Source organism: Sceloporus occidentalis, unplaced genomic scaffold (genome assembly GCF_023333645.1).
Source record: "Sceloporus occidentalis isolate IW3139 unplaced genomic scaffold, rSceOcc1.0.p SCAF_515, whole genome shotgun sequence".
In the NCBI taxonomy this organism is placed as follows: Eukaryota; Metazoa; Chordata; class Lepidosauria; order Squamata; family Phrynosomatidae; genus Sceloporus; species Sceloporus occidentalis.
Window position 1 is genome coordinate 27,344 of NW_028317495.1, and position 15,825 is coordinate 43,168.

A 15,825-nucleotide genomic window follows, 5' to 3' on the forward strand; every position below is an offset into this window, starting at 1 on the left:
CTTGGACTGCCACGCGTGCAGCTCATCAGGAACAGAACTGACAGATACAAAAAAAAAAGATTACCCATATCTAGTACAGATATTTTATATTAATGAAAAGCATACATCGGAAACTCCAGTTTTTCACCAGTTCTGAACTTTGACCGTCGCTGGGCTTAACAGTTCTCATTGGCTGCAAAGTGACTTCGATGTTACTTCAGCCAATGGGACGCTTTCCCTGCAAAAAGGGGGAGGGGACTGCTAAATTTTCATAAACATTATAACTTCCCTGGGGCCAGGTAACCTTTGTAGGTGATACAAATTACTATTACTTGTGGGCATGAGACTCGTCAAGCTATTTGCCCCAGCAGGGGCAGATCGTTTTCTCTTAGAATTACTTAGGAACGGCACCCTTTTAATTCTGACAAAAATAAATAAATTGGCCACAAGTAGAACGTGGTGCCTGCAGAGTCTGTAGTGCTATTACAATAACGAGGTCATCACTAACAATGTTGTCGTGACAATTAACCGGTTGAACGGTAATATTAGGACAAGTTAAGACACCCTGGTGGAGATGGAGAAGACGGCCCTAAATAAAGTGGTTCTTAAAGGCTTTTCACGTCCCCCTTTTTGACATGTTTTACCCTTTTAAAATTCTTGCTCTCGCAGCTGAGAAAAAAAAATCCCAACAGGTGAGTTTTGTCCAGGAAGCTCTCAGGGGTTTGTGAAACTCGTGACATTCCTTCAGAACGCACCTGGTCTCTTCATTCCACCGAAAGGTGTACGAGGGCAGGGTAGATACTTTAGGAGGTGCTGATAAATATGAACTCCACTCCATCCCGACCTGAAAGACACGTCATTAATCAATAATCATAATACAAGACGTGTGTGCACAGTGCGGCGTGCTATACTAAAGAAAAATAAAAATGAAAGGCTTATCGGTGGAGCGTAAAAACGCGCCGATGTTGTATTATTCGGTTTGACATGTTCAGAGGTCTTTTATGCTGCGTTATGACCTCGGAATGTGAGAGACACAAAAACTCATATCTAGGTAATCCAGCTCTCAAAAGACAGAGTCCTGCACCAGTGAGTGACGAAGAAGAGGAACACTTTATGCAGCAATATCGGGTCAGTTATACATCTGACGGGCATTCAAACAGAGGAATTCCAATGCAAAGTTTGAAAAGTGGTCACTCTCCAAGTCTGAGTGACTCTGTTAGGTCCCACGATCGCGTTAGCCACTAAAAGGTATCACAGAGTTAAGGATGCCCATTGCATGTTTTAATTATACCTTTAACCCATTAAACCCTGCCTGTTAATGCACTTTCACCTTTAAAAAGTGTTTACACTTAAATACCAGTTTTTTTTATTGGTATTTCCTCCTGCTGAAAAGGAATGTGACGATTTCCTTCTTTAACACCTTTAGCAATGCAAAATCTAACAAAACAAGCAGAAACTTACATGTAACGTAAAGAAGTTTTACTTTTATCGAGACAGTGGGAGATAACTGGAACAGCCTCCCAGCAGAAGTGGTAGAGGGTAATACAATGAGGGGATTTAAACATGCATGTGATAGGCATACAGCTCCTGAATCTATTCTATCTTCTATCTATAAAATTCTATCTTTCGTTCAACATCTTCGCACGCACATTCACGCTCACACTCCTTCTCTCTTTATTTGTAAAAAAAAAGTGATTTAAAATACATTTTAAGATAAGCGGTAACCGATGGAGACGGCTTAATACACAGTACGGGTAAATTAAGACTCTTAAGCGTTGGAAATAACCCCTTTCTTCCTCCTCGCGGTCCCGTGTCTGTTACCTTAGGACGGCTCCGGCCTTTTGTTCCGTCCGATGACGGCACACAATAGCCTTCCTTCGGACTTCTCTGCAGGACGCTCTCATTATCTTCCCGCTCTCTTGTTCTCTGTGTGTTTTTCTCACAGTCAGTTAAAACAATGATCAAAAAGGTGATGCCTCCTTAAGGAGCAAATGGCCAATCGTCAGATATTTACCAGATAAAACGCCTAAAAAACACCCAAAAACATATTCCCCGCAGCGCTGATAAGTCTGATTGAATAAGTAGTGGAGACAAAGACATGTTCAATTATTTAAAGGGTGTAGGATCCCAGCAACTATCCTTTGTGTCTAATAAATAGTCTGCCTTTTAAAGGAAAGTAGTTATTTATTGATCTAATTAGCGCTACGGTATATGATGGCGCTATATAACACAATAGATAATTAATATTCTGCAGGGTATATATATATTATTATATATATTATCGTTAAAGGTTTTCTGTCTAAGCAGCTCGGATAATCCGTTTAACGGGTTTAGCTGGGAGGGAAATCCTTCTAAACTTGTCACATTGTAAAAAGTTTGGCCCTTCCAGACGTCTTCCCCGTTGGGGCCGAGATTTTTTTATTATTTAATGCTCATTTTTTACTTTGGGTTTAAAAAAGATCTCTCCGGTCACATAGAAGTAGGATTTGGCTTTTTACTTTTATTTTATTTGACTTTTTTTTTAATGTATTTTTTTTACTGAATAACTTTTCCTTATTCTCAATCTATAGAAAAAAAGGAGAATTAAACAAAAACTAAACCGGTTAGAAAACAGCTAAAATATAGACAGACAGAAACCCAAATATACATACAGCTATAAATAGCACTCGGAAATTTTACTTTTTGGATGTTGCGCAATGATTGTTAACCCCCGGGGGGGGGGGGCAGATATGATTCATCTTTTTGTAAAAGGAACTAAGTATATTGGAACATTTAGCAATGAAAGTTTGTTACATAGAAACAAAGAATCTTTGCTGAGAAGATGGTAGATAACCCTCCCAGCAGAAGTGGTAGAGGGTAATACAGCGAGGGTATTAAACATGCATGGGATAGACATACGGCTCCTGAATCTAAGACGAGACCAACGACTGATTAAGGTGGCCGAATGGCACTTATGTTTCCCATGTCTGTTTGATTGTTTTGTGACTTGTTAACGTCTCATAGGAACGATGACTATTATCTACCACAATAAGGAAACATTGTTACAACCACTACAAGGGTCGGAGATCCTCTCTATAGTATCTCGTTTTTGCACAGAATGTCCGCCTTCCACTCCGTCTTCATTATTAGAAACTCAAACGCGCAGAGCGTGAACTTCCGGCCAGATAAACAGCCGCATTGTGCAATAATGCCTTTGGAGTGATGGGCTGAGTAACCTGCCGGTGTGTGATATGCTCCGTACGATGCGTTCCCTATCAGTAGACTTTGGGGAGAATGACTAATTATCAGGAGCTGCCAAGAATCCTGTGTTCTCTCGTACCAACGGAGATTGATCAGTAACTCAAGTGTATCTGTCTGACTACCAAACCACACGAGATGGTATAACGAGCAAAGTGGTCTAATTAGTCACCTTCCTGTGTTGTGGGACATCTCAGATGGTGAGAATTGTGATTCAACATCAACAGAGAGAGCTGGATGCACCTAAATCCATGTAGCATGGTGTCTCCACCTTCAGATGTTTAATGTAGGGAAAGGTAAATAGACCCTGTATTTTGGGTTATTCGAAGCTCTATGAAGTCTGGCCATGAGGCCATCAGACACTTCGGGTTTTGTAGATAGCACGTTGTTTGGAGATACTCCGTCTACCGCTTGATTAAGTGATAATTAGAGATATTCTAAAGCCACGGCAGAGTTTTCACCCTTCAGATGAGTCAATAGCATATACAATGACTTCTGTATTTACGACGTAAGGCAGTGGGGCGTTCATCATCAGAAGAAACAATCTTAACTTGTGTACTTCGACTCCCCCCCCCCCCCCCGTGTAAATACAGTAAGTCAATAGAGAGTAATGAATTAAGATCATTGAGATGAGCAGAAGTGGTAGAACATTACACAGTTCAGAACCTCAGAGATATCTCAATGATACATTCACAGAGACATTGAGTTCCCATCAACTTATCATGACTAAGACGCTGATCTTCAGATGACTCGGAGGAACTGAGGGCAAAACCGGACAATGTTGTGTTAGTTCCAGAGCTTTGGAAGTTTATGATAACCTAAGTTGGCCAACATGTTCATACTACAAGATATAGGATCAAATACCTTTTCACGTCCTTAAAGAGGACCACTGCGATCAAGAATCTTATTAGTGTCTATATTCTAGGTTGGCCCAGTGAAAGCCATCATAAAAAGCTGAACTCCATACAATTTGAAGATCAAAGTTTGTAGCTAGTTCCTAAACAGTATAGCTTCTTGACCTGTCAAGGGATCCCACCAACTTCATAAGCGTCTGAGTTTATTGAATATCCAGACTATTATATGTCGCCATTGAACAGACGGTTATCCACATGGGAATTGGGTTGGAACAACTATAGATTGAGCAGGTAGACCCCTCTAATATAATACTGGATTGTTGTTTTTTTATGCAAGTCCACCACTTGCATCATCTCCTGTAATATCACACCCAATATAATGGAGTTTAACGCATACCTCCAGCAGAAACATAAAGCATGACTAACGCCAAAGCTAGGTGAGGTGCCCAGGATAATGTTTTATTACTAAGAGCCCGGGCATGTCGTGGGAACTGATCGTCATTGTGTTGCCCTTGGCAGAAAAAAAATAACTCTGCACTTATTATATGAATTTAATGGATTAATATTTGGCAAGAAAGAAAGCCGCCCCTCCTCCACTTATCACATATTGGCCCCCTTAAACCTTCTTGTGCCCCCATAATGACATCGGTACGCATCACATGTATTGCGTCACTGCATTCCGTGCCAGCTTGTTGAGAAACTGTCAGCCGGGTGACTGACGCGTTCCGGAGTGAATTTTAAGGAAGTTTTCTCGTTATCGTTAATGTGACGGCTGGACCATCCTCGGGCCGTTGTGGTGAAGTCCTTCAGAATGTCACAGACGTGATCTCCTGATGTCAGCGGGTTAAGGAAGTGCAACCATGTGTTTGTATTTCATTAAAATGTGGTAAAGACTTTGTGCTTAATCATCAGCCTTTTTTTTTTTTACACAAAGTCGTGCTTAGAATTTGCCTGCAGATCGGCCCCATTCGGCCCCCGATTTCTCCTGCTGTAAAGACTAAAAACGTAATCAGTCGTTGGTCTCGTCTTAGATTCAGGAGCCATATGCCTATCCCATGCGTGTTTAAATCCCCTCGCTGTATTTCCCTCTACCACTTCTGCTGGGAGGCTGTTCCACGTATCTACCCCTCTCTGAGTAAAATACAACTTCCCTCATTGCAGTATAATATGCACATTGGTCATGAAGGCTTCGGAACTATAGCTTTTAAAGTAGGAGATTCCCCCCCAAAGCAACCTTCATAGAATTGACAGAGAGGATCCCATTAGATTTGTATCCCTGTGGCTGTCAAAAGGTTAATACAAAGCCAGGGAGACAAAAACTGGTTTAAATCCGAGGCAGATCTTGTTCTATACATGCCTGGAATTCATTCATTAATTACTCAGGCAGTGAGGAATCAATGAGACAACAGGCGAGGTGTGGTTTAAACATGTCCACCTCGCTAATAACGCAGGCGACGTCAGCATCCTTAGGCTGTGCTCTCCGTGGAACAATTAAGTTAATATACACCTTCGGTTGTGTTTACATTTTTTTGTGTGTGTCAAACTGTATCGAGACCAAAAACTGGAAATCCACAACATGAGAAGGTAAGGAAGAGAGAGAGAGAAAGAGAGAAGAGAAATAGAAAGAGAGAAAGAGAGAAGAGAAAGAGAGAGAGAGAGAGAGAGAGAGAGACATGCAATAAAGAAGTGTGACTGCAGCTTTAAGAACCAGTATTCTTCTGAAAAGATTAAAGCTGTTACATTGTATCCAATGAGTCAGAAATTCCAATAAAGAAAATTAAAGTTTGTAACATTTTTATTATTTTTATTTATTATTTTATTATTATTTATTGTTTTATATAGCGCAATCATATTCTGTAGCTCTGTACAATAACAAGCAGTATATAACATAACAATTTGACTTACAGAAACAACAATAATCTATTATTATTATTTTATTATATTTTTATTGTATATTTTATTGTGATCTGAGACATATTTGGGGGCTTAAGGAGTGGAAAGGAATCTAAAAGCGTCCCCCATATATATTTTTTTAAATTCTTTCTCAGTACGCAGATTTTTATGTATATTTTTCCATGTGTTTTTGGAGTTATTCTCTTATTTTGAATGTTGTGTGAGACACAGGCAGTCACTTTAGGTATGATGTCATTCATTTACAATGACAAGGACGATGTTTTTTAACGAGAAAAGTGCTTTTCCAGTAATGGTTTTAAAGGCTTGGTCTTATCTATGCAAATTGGGTGTGAGAAGCAGCATGCAGAGGCTGGAGGTGTGATGTCAGCAGCGTGTCATTAAGTGGGATGGTTAGGCAGTGAAACTGGAGTAGCACCTTACTGGAATCTCACTACTCGGGGAGAGACCCAGGAAGTGGCTCACACTCACACTACGGGACTGACAACTCCCAGGAGTACAAGCCGTGTGGATTACTTTAACAAAATGGGACCCTAGATCATCAGAAGGTAATTGTGAGACAGCCTCCCAGCAGAGGTGGTAGAGGTTAATACAGCGAGGGGATTTAAACACGCATGGGATAGACATACGGCTCCTGAATCTAAGACAAGACCAACGACTGATTAAGGTTTCAGTCTTTACAGCAGGAGAAACGGGCGACTAGACGGCGGCCGAATGGGGCCGATCTGCCGGCAGATTCTATGTTTCTAATTTCCCAATGAATGGATACAATGTATAAAAGACGAAGGGGTGGTGTCTGTAATCGATGGTTTGCGAGTTTATTGGAAAGCGCACATTGTTTGTTTTGAAACATTTTTTGGGAGGAAATGTTTGCATTTATAATTTTTTTCTGTCGTTTAGCTAAACCCGATTGTTTATGACATCACTTAAACAGAGGAACCTTTTCGCATGATAGTAGTAGGATCCGCTTTGTGAGCTTTGGGTATTAAAACTATTCTTATTCTAATACAAACCCGACTGAAAATACACATTCGGGGTTATCTGCCGGGGGGTGATTACGCCAGAACCGGGTAAAAATCTCTGAAAACGTTTAAAACCCGTAACATTCGCGCTCTGTATTGAATGCGACTATAAGCGGGGTTTGTAGGTGTGGGTTGTGTAAAGATACACGCGCATTCGAGTGTTACTGTGTTGGATGAATTGGTATGTAAGAATTCGCACTCTCTTAATCTTATAAAATGATCCTATTAACTCTTAGAGGTGTGTGCAAGCCGTTACTAATCACTGGCATTTAAGCAGTTAAATTGTGTTAAATGGTTCGTGTATGTTTGTGTGATTTTAACGCGTCGACATAAAACATTGTTATTGACATCGTTTATTGAGGACGCGTCGGACCATCATATACACGTTTATTCCTTGGAGTTTATGGAATAACCAATTCCATGGAATACTGTTTATGTATGTGTAATGATGACATCATCGGTGCGTAAAGCCATAAGATCTCAGCGTCGTATCTTTTTACAAACGAGCCAAGCGCTGCGTCCGTCACGCAATATGACGAACATTCGACGCGGGGTTACGTTCTATTGCGGGTATTTCTGTAGAACGATTTGTAACGATGTCGTAGAACAATCAAGGCTTTAAAAAAAAAAAAATAAATAAAAAAATGCGGTCGTCGCTGCAGCAGATGCTCTGGATGCTCATAACCAAATGACATTTTTATTGCGCGGAGAACGCGGCGTACGCTTGTGTTTGGCGTCTGTGCCGCGCGCTCTGTCTGTTCTGTGTTTATACCCCGGCTGTCCGTATTCCGGGTGATTTAGGTGTTTCATTGTTGGCTCGTGTTCCCGCGGTTGCCGTACAATAGATTCCGGCGCGTTTCTTGCATTAAATGCCTAATGAAGCCGTTATTTATAGTTCTCTCCTTCTGTCTGTTTTTTTGTAGCTATTTCAGTGGAAGCAGCTGGAGAATTTGTACTTCAGAGAGAAAAAATTTGCTGTTGAAGTTCACGATCCCCGTAGGTAAGGTTTTTTTTTAATTATTTATTTATTTTTGGTGGGTTTTTTTAGCCGCCGTAGCGGGTTTGGTTGAGGACACCAGTGGCCGTTGTGGGCGCACGTCTGACCTGTTGTCTCCTTTTGGAATTCATTAATTGGCCAACAAGTCATTTTTGGTCAACGACCCATCTTCTGCCAGATCCATCCTACAGTAGTAGATGTTGTTTTTGGATAGGTGGTTGAGGTCATTAATTTAAAACTAGTGGGTCTGAGGCTCATTAATAATGCCTGTTTTACTTTACTGAGAGGGTGGTAGATAAGTAGAACAGCCTCCCAGCAGAAGTGGTAGAGGGTAATACAGCGAGGGGATTTAAACATGCACGGGATAGACATACGGCTCCTGAATCTAAGACGAGACCAACGACTGATTAAGGTTTGAGTCTTTACAGCGGGAGAATCGGGCATTTTATTATTTTACTGAGGACCCCCCCAGCGATCAAGATATATAAATACAAATATATATTATTTTGAATTATTTGTCTGTATTAGTGTCGCTGTTCGAATTCCCAACATTTTCAAGCACAGAAAATATTTTAAAACTTTTTTTTTGTAGTCCGGCTCAAGGGGGTTAACCGTTATCGGACTAAATATTTCGCTTGATTTTGTTTTTAGAATAGCTGCGTCAAGACGAACCTTTGGACAGAGTGGTCTGGTCGTTCAAACGTGGTATGCAAACAATTTTCTGATCAAATCCATATGGATTATGGCCATTAGTCAACATCAATTCTACTTGGACAGAAAGCAGAGCAAGGTAGGTCGTGTTCGCAAATCTCCGAGCCAGATGGGTAAAAACGTTTAGTTCTTGCCTCTATCCTTTTCCTTAACTGCATTGTATGTTTTGTCGAAGTTACTAAGATTCCAAAACTAGAAGAAAAAATATTTTTTTGCTGTACAAAATGCATTTTATGGAGCTGGAAACAACTTGATTAACTCTTTCTAGTCCTTCTAGTCTACTAAAAATTGTTTTCCAACTGCGTTACCTGACATTTATTTTTGTGGTTGTATTAGCGGAAATGTCCAACTCATTGGGAAGCTTTCAGAACAAATTTTTAGGCTCAAGGGTGCAGAGGAATTGACACAAGCCCCCCAAATCTCCCCAAAAGCTTTGGTTGCTTTTACATAGTGTCAGAATTCTGACAAAAATATACCTTTTTGGGGGGGGGGATTGGTTTTGACCAGTAGGAGAATTTTGTTCTTCTCTAGTCTTCCTTCACATGACACAAAGCATGGCGCCCCCTTAAAATCCCAGCCTACGTATTCCCAGAATCTACTTCTCGGATATTATTGTTGTTAGCTGGATATATTGGAAGACGGTAGCTGATTTCTCATGAACGCGGAGTGAAAGATGCCGTCTATCGCTCTCTTTGTCTGCTCTCTCATTAAGAGTTTTGCTGGTTGATCTCACGTAGGCAAAAATTCCAGCAGCTCGAAGTCTAGACGACATCGCCATGGAACTGACTGAAAGCGGGACCAAAGTCTCCAAAATGGTAGAAGGAAAGAATCCCCTGATCATGGCAAGCAGCGGCAGCTTAATCTCATCAGGTAATACATTTTTGCGCGCCACTGTAACGTGCATTTAAATATTTCAGGTTTTAAAAAAAAAAAAAAAAAAAGCTGAGATGAATATTTGAGAAATAGATCTCCGCAGTTTCAAAATATTCCTCGTAATTGAAACATTTTTAGAAAAAAAAGAAAGCTGCGAAATCATCACATGAGCCGGTAAAACCAACTTTTTCTGGAGAACTAACCAGCCCTCGTCCTCTTTGTCTTCCTGTTTTACAACAATGAACGTTTTGGATACAATGTTACCAGTTCGCGTTTACTTTAAAAAAGAAAACAATAAAAAAACCTAACCTCCCGAAACATTTCTTTAGGTTCCCAGGACTCTGAAGTCAGCGAAGAACATAAAGTCGAGAAAATCCTTGAGTTGAAGAAAAAAGAGAAAGCTCTACAAGATGTTCTTCTGAAAAAAATCGAAGAGCTGAAGAAGATTTGCTTGCGCGAAGCTGTAAGTAACACAGAAGCGTCATAATTCTCTTCGTTAGGTCGTCTTCGGTTTAGGGCTGAGAAGATTAAAGGGATAGTAACTCCTTGTTGCGACAAAGTTTACAAGGGCAGAGGTGATACATGAAGATGATTGTACTAATAACCTAAGCGTCCCGCTTTTAACCTAAAATAGAATTGAAAAGTCCTTGCTAATGGTGTAGAGGGTCCCTCCGCAGACCAGGATTCGTTTCATGGATAATATAGAAGAGCATTAATTTAGCCAAGTAATCAAAGGGTTACATTCTGCATGTGAAAAAGTAACACATTTGTAAGAAATGTAGAAATAAAATAAAATATTACTTTTTTTATATAAGAATTTATAACATATTACAATTTTATAACACAATTTTAGAATTCTGTATCGGATTCCGACGGCCTCCTGACGCTTTAAGGTCTTTCATGGGATGCGTAATTTATATCAATTATTTATCCCTTTTTTTTAGGAAATAACTGGGAAATTACCCACTGAGTATCCACTGGGTCCTGGTGAAAAACCTCCTCCAATCAGAAAAAGGATGGGAACATCTTTTAAACTGGATGACAACTTACTACTCAACGAGGAGGTAGGGATATGTGATTTTCTGGCCTTCTGGTGAAGATTGTCAAAGCAAGGATATTAAAAAAAAAAAATCATCCTTGGCTATCGTAAAGAAGTCCAGGATTTTATATGTTAAAAAACTGAAAAAGAGAGACTTTTAAGCTGTTCTCCAGAAAGCACAATACTGTTAAATGGGGGGGGGGGGCATTGCACGTTTATTATATTTTTTTGGAATTAAACTTATTGGAGCTCCTGTCACCAACAATGGAGTTGCTTACAATCGACTTCCTGTAATAATCTCAAACTTTTTTTTTTGTGTTTTTTTTTTTTTAAATTAAGGATCACGAATTACAAAATCTGGAGTGCAAATTCCTAATCCAACAACAATTGGTAGAGGCTACGAAGAGACTTGCGACCGAGTCGGATTTGAGCAAGAACGTCAAGAGGAAGAGGAAGCAGGATTATAGCGACGCACTTAAAAAACTTCAAGAACTGGAAAGTACTATTAATGAATACAGAGTCAAGAGCGGGAAGGATCCTACAAAGAGAGCCTCTCTGCTTATGCAAGGTATTGGCAACCTTCCTAACTTTTGCCGCTGTTTCGGGTTCTAGTCTAACTTCCAGGCGTCCTGAATTAATCTAGTGACATCTAACTAGTGAAAATTTTTTTTATAAAAAAAAAATGGCGTAGGGTCAGCTGGGTTAAGAACCAGGTGGAGTGATACCCCCAAATTACAGCTGGCAGAACCTCTATGAACAGATGTGTGTTCAGGCATAATAAGGGGTATCCCCCACGCACACACACGCGCACATATACACACCAGGGTTCCTAAATCCTGACCTGTATGAAACCGTTATACCGTTTGAAGAGGGAAATGTAATTCTGTGTAATAAATTTAAGAACTCCAAACCCACTATGAAACTTTACTGTGGCTTTTTCGTGAACCAACATTCTAAGTTTATCTGCGTTGTAGATGTTTGATTAATACATCGCCTACTTTTAATGTCTTCACTCAACCCTTAGGTGAAATGCCTTAATCACTCAATCTTGTCCAGCTGTTTCAAGGATCGTCCTTTCATTGTTCCATTGTTCTTTCTATTTTAGATGACATCATTCCGTCTGAAAGCAGCTCGTTGTCTGATACAACCACGATGGAGGATGGTGAGTCTCTAAATACCTTCGTACCGGCTTATTATGAAATGATCTCATTTCTATAGAGCGGCCCGAAATATCCTTTTTCTTCTTTCATAAAATATTTTTTTTTCCGAGATGGACATTTGAACGATGCTGTCGCTTTGAATAAACGATCCATTGGTATTTTTATCCGAGTAAATACTCCCACTGCACACAGAGGAACCTGACCCTTAGAATATTGCCCTATCTGCTCGTTAAGAATTAACTTGGCCTCCCTGATTTCTCTCTCTCTTTTTATTTTTCCTCTCTCTCTAGATGAGTCATTCTTTTTTCAAGGACATAGACCGAGCCCCGTGCACAACTCTCCAAAAGGTCGACCTCCAAAGTCAACAGGCATTGAGAAAAACCTCTCCCGAAAATCGTCCCTGAATGAACAGTTCTCAGACATGCGGCTGTCCAGGTACGAACCGCGAACCCCCGCCGAGGTCAAGTGGCAGGCTGCGAACGGGCTGTCCAAACGCAACCGCCATCCGCCAAAAGCCACACAAAGGCAGCGCCATCTGGTTTCATCCCGCGTCGAGCTTGACCCTTATTTAACTTTGACAATTTTAAGATATAAATATATAATTTATTAAACATGATTTAGTAGAAGCCAACGGATTTTCCATTTTTTTTCCCAAAAAATGTAATTAATTTTATGTTGATTATATTTATTCTCAGAGAGCCGTCATCGACGCACAGCAGCCCGTACAAGACGTCGGAGCGGAAATCTCACGGTGGCCGGAGCATGCCCTCCACGCCTGTCCTGACGCGCAATGCCTACAGCAGCAGCCACCTCCAGTAAGTTGGGAAAGGGGAACGACTCCATCCGGCTGCTGCTGGTTGTGCATGCCAAGAGTGGTAGTCCACAATTACACATCAACTCTTAGCGTTTTGATGAGTGGCAGATATTTTTGGGTCAGGATAATTAATGTTCTTCTACAACCAATAGAAGCCGCTCGAATTCCGATTTGTTTTACACATATAGTGCACTTTAACTCTGAGTGCTGGGGATACAAAGCAATGCACGGACCGAGGAGTTGAATGGGGCTATGGCCAATGTTATATATTTTTTCTTCTTATCTGAAAGCGGGTGGCTTATAATAACACCGTATTACCTATATGGCTTTAAGCATATGGGTTTGGATAACTACTGTCCATACCCAGTTCCAGGCACGATGATTTCAGAGCTTTTTTTGAGGGTTTCCAACATTTTTTATATATTTATTTTTAACAGATTCATTTTTGTCCCCTCAGGAACGAAGGCATGTCTCAGTACACCATGCCGCGCAGGGGCAGTCTGGAGTCTCACACGCCTCTCCTGCCGGACGCGGTCGATGGGAAGCCAACGTTCTCCATGTCGAAGAGCCACAGAAGCAACAGTACTGAGATCCTCGATGACGGCTCGTCTTACACCAGCCAGTCCAGCTCTGAATACCACAGCACCCCCCCAAAACAAAACCCCTGCTACACCACCCAGACTCTGGACAACCGCTCCAGGAGACGGCACAAGAAGCAGAATTTCTCGGCAGCTAATTCCGGCAGCATGCCAAACTTAGCCAACAAAGACGCCCGGAACAGCGTCTACCAAATGACTCAGAACCACCCGTCTTCTTCCAGCTATTACATCACGGCGTATTCTGGATACCCGGATGGTGATCCGTATTACAACGGAGCTTACATTTACGAGAATGATACTGAAGGACAATACAGTGTCAACCCATGTTATCGTTCGGTGGCGAGCTACGGCTATGACAATTACCGGGACGCAAGGTATGACGGGGACCGGTTTGTGCCTCACAACCCCTATGCCACTTTGCGTCTTCCAAGGAAAAAACCCGCAAAGACCACCGAACAGATCACCAAAAACATTAAAAAGGCCATTGTGGCGGAACACCTGCGGGGGTGGTATCAGAGAGCTGCGTGCCAGAAAGATATGGTGCACGGCATGCCAGGGACGGTTGAATCGGATCGGGGGTCCCAGAGAACCTTGTGCTACGCATCTATGCAAGTGCCATCGTCTCCCAGCTCCAGGGCTCCATCCTGCTCCTCAGGTACGACTCCCGTCCGCCTTCTAGATTTGATTCTCTGATGTTTAGCCGGTGTCTTCCCTAATATATATTCAATATATCTTAAGCATTATTGTATCCAAATGTTTCCAACAGTCATCAACGTGGCTGAGCTCAGAACCTTTTGCGTCCATCCTGGAATGCTTTTTGGATTTCATCGATGTCCTCAGGACGTGTGTTGAATTTGGCTCTATCGTTAATATCTTGCATGCCTCATCTATATATTATATAGATTGTTGGTCTCGGCAGGGTTGCTAATCCTCTTCTAAACTGGAATGACTTTGAGGATACTGCTTTACTCCATGGTGATTCTTCATGTACATAATGTGGTTTAATATTCAGTTGTAGATGTAGCTATTGCCACCTATGGATTCTTAAACAAGTAATGATCCAGATGGGGAACGGAACCATGAAAAGTCGGAATAATGCTACCGCTGATCTCCTTTCTAGACATAATTACACATCAGTCAAAATCCTATTAAAACAATGGCATTCTCCCAAACGTTGCTGTTTAATGCAGATGGGTTTCATCTTTTGTGGGTTTTTTTTTTTTTGCCGAACATGACATCTTACGTTTTGTCTGTAAACACTTACAAGGGTCTTTTTATTCTTTTTATTTATCTTGCTGGCCAAAGGTTTCCTTTTCCACCTCAAAAAAAGTACAGGGTTCCAATTATATCTAAAAGCCAGAATTTAGAAAATTAGGAATTTAATGGCAGAGAAGGCCTACTTGGACCATCTAATCTGTGAATTTTTCAACCTGCTGAAAGATCTCAAAGCTTGACTTCAATGATGTTACATTAAAAGTCCAGGAAAAAAGCAAAACATTTGGAGTAGCCATCATGGAAACCAAAAAATAATTGATTATTATTATTTATTTATTTTTTTACAGTGTCTTCCACGAGTACCCGGAGAGTCCAAAACAGCTCATTAGGGTATCCAGACTATAGCATGGTGTCTCACGCAGCATACACGGGGTACTCCACGGCTTACAGCACCACGACATTACCCAGCCGGTGAGTAAGGATTGCTGCGTAACCGGCTCTGCCGCCATGTCTGCATTCAGAACCCCTGTGATGGGAACAATGTTACTTTTTGGTGCTTTGACCTCAATTACATTCTTTTGTTCCTTCTCATTTTTCCTGGACTGGCGAGCAGAAGCCATGGGAAGGAAATAAAATATTTCCTTTTGTGCTTAAAACGGTTAACTACGACAGGGCTGAAACATAATGTTATAAATTACTGGTTTTTTTTTTACCTTCTGAGGGTTAGTTTCTCATTAAAGAACTAATGGAAAGCCACGCAGGAGTGATAAGGCCCAAAACAACCATTTTGCCTTGATGTTAGAACCTCTCAGACTCCAAAATTCTTAATTTCGGTCTTTTTATCTTTAGTTACGTTTTAGACTATTCCAAAATTATAATTATTGTAAATATTTTCTTTTTTTTTTTTTTTTTTAACCCTAGAAGTTTTTTGACTTATCCTTCCCAGCTGGACGACTCCTCGGACATCACCCCGCTAAACGATGACCTTCCTCCGACCGACCAGGAGCTGCTGTGGCACGAAGACGCCAAACCAGGGACATTAGTTTGATTTTTGGTCATTCTTTTTGTGACAAAGTCACACTCGCCTCACGTGCCTTGAGCATGTCCCACCAGGCCATACCTAGTCAACTGGACACCATACCGGCACAACAAGCCCACCCTAACAGGATAACGTTACGCTGAAGACTTTGGCAAGGCACAATCTTTTTTCTTTCTCTCCAGCAGAGAATAGCACTTGATTTTTGTAATTCTAGTTAGCAAGCACTTTTTACCGGAAGGAGGAACTTCAAACTGTGAAGGTTGGACCATCGCTCTAGAGTTGGTTCTCCAGAAACGTTGTGTTGACCCTTTTTTGACGGACCGGTGGGTTACGTTCAACGGTTGCATGAAGAAAGCACAGGGATGGAGGCTGTTG

General features: G+C 41.1%; 1 protein-coding gene across 1 annotated transcript in view; it reads left to right on the forward strand.

Annotated features, from left to right (window-relative positions):
- Positions 1–15,459, forward strand: part of LOC149271430 (FERM domain-containing protein 4B-like) — a gene marked incomplete at its 5' end in the record, with an annotated part of 39,867 nt that extends 24,408 nt beyond the window's left edge. The window contains 12 exons of the mRNA XM_089507432.1: positions 7,927–8,003; positions 8,652–8,790; positions 9,449–9,581; positions 9,914–10,047; positions 10,529–10,648; positions 10,963–11,191; positions 11,729–11,785; positions 12,074–12,218; positions 12,479–12,598; positions 13,055–13,851; positions 14,759–14,882; positions 15,333–15,459. Coding sequence (XP_089363558.1) covers positions 7,927–8,003; positions 8,652–8,790; positions 9,449–9,581; positions 9,914–10,047; positions 10,529–10,648; positions 10,963–11,191; positions 11,729–11,785; positions 12,074–12,218; positions 12,479–12,598; positions 13,055–13,851; positions 14,759–14,882; positions 15,333–15,459 — 2,202 coding nt within the window. The remainder of the gene's footprint in view (positions 1–7,926; positions 8,004–8,651; positions 8,791–9,448; positions 9,582–9,913; positions 10,048–10,528; positions 10,649–10,962; positions 11,192–11,728; positions 11,786–12,073; positions 12,219–12,478; positions 12,599–13,054; positions 13,852–14,758; positions 14,883–15,332) is intronic.
- Between the last annotated feature and the right edge of the window lie 366 nt (positions 15,460–15,825).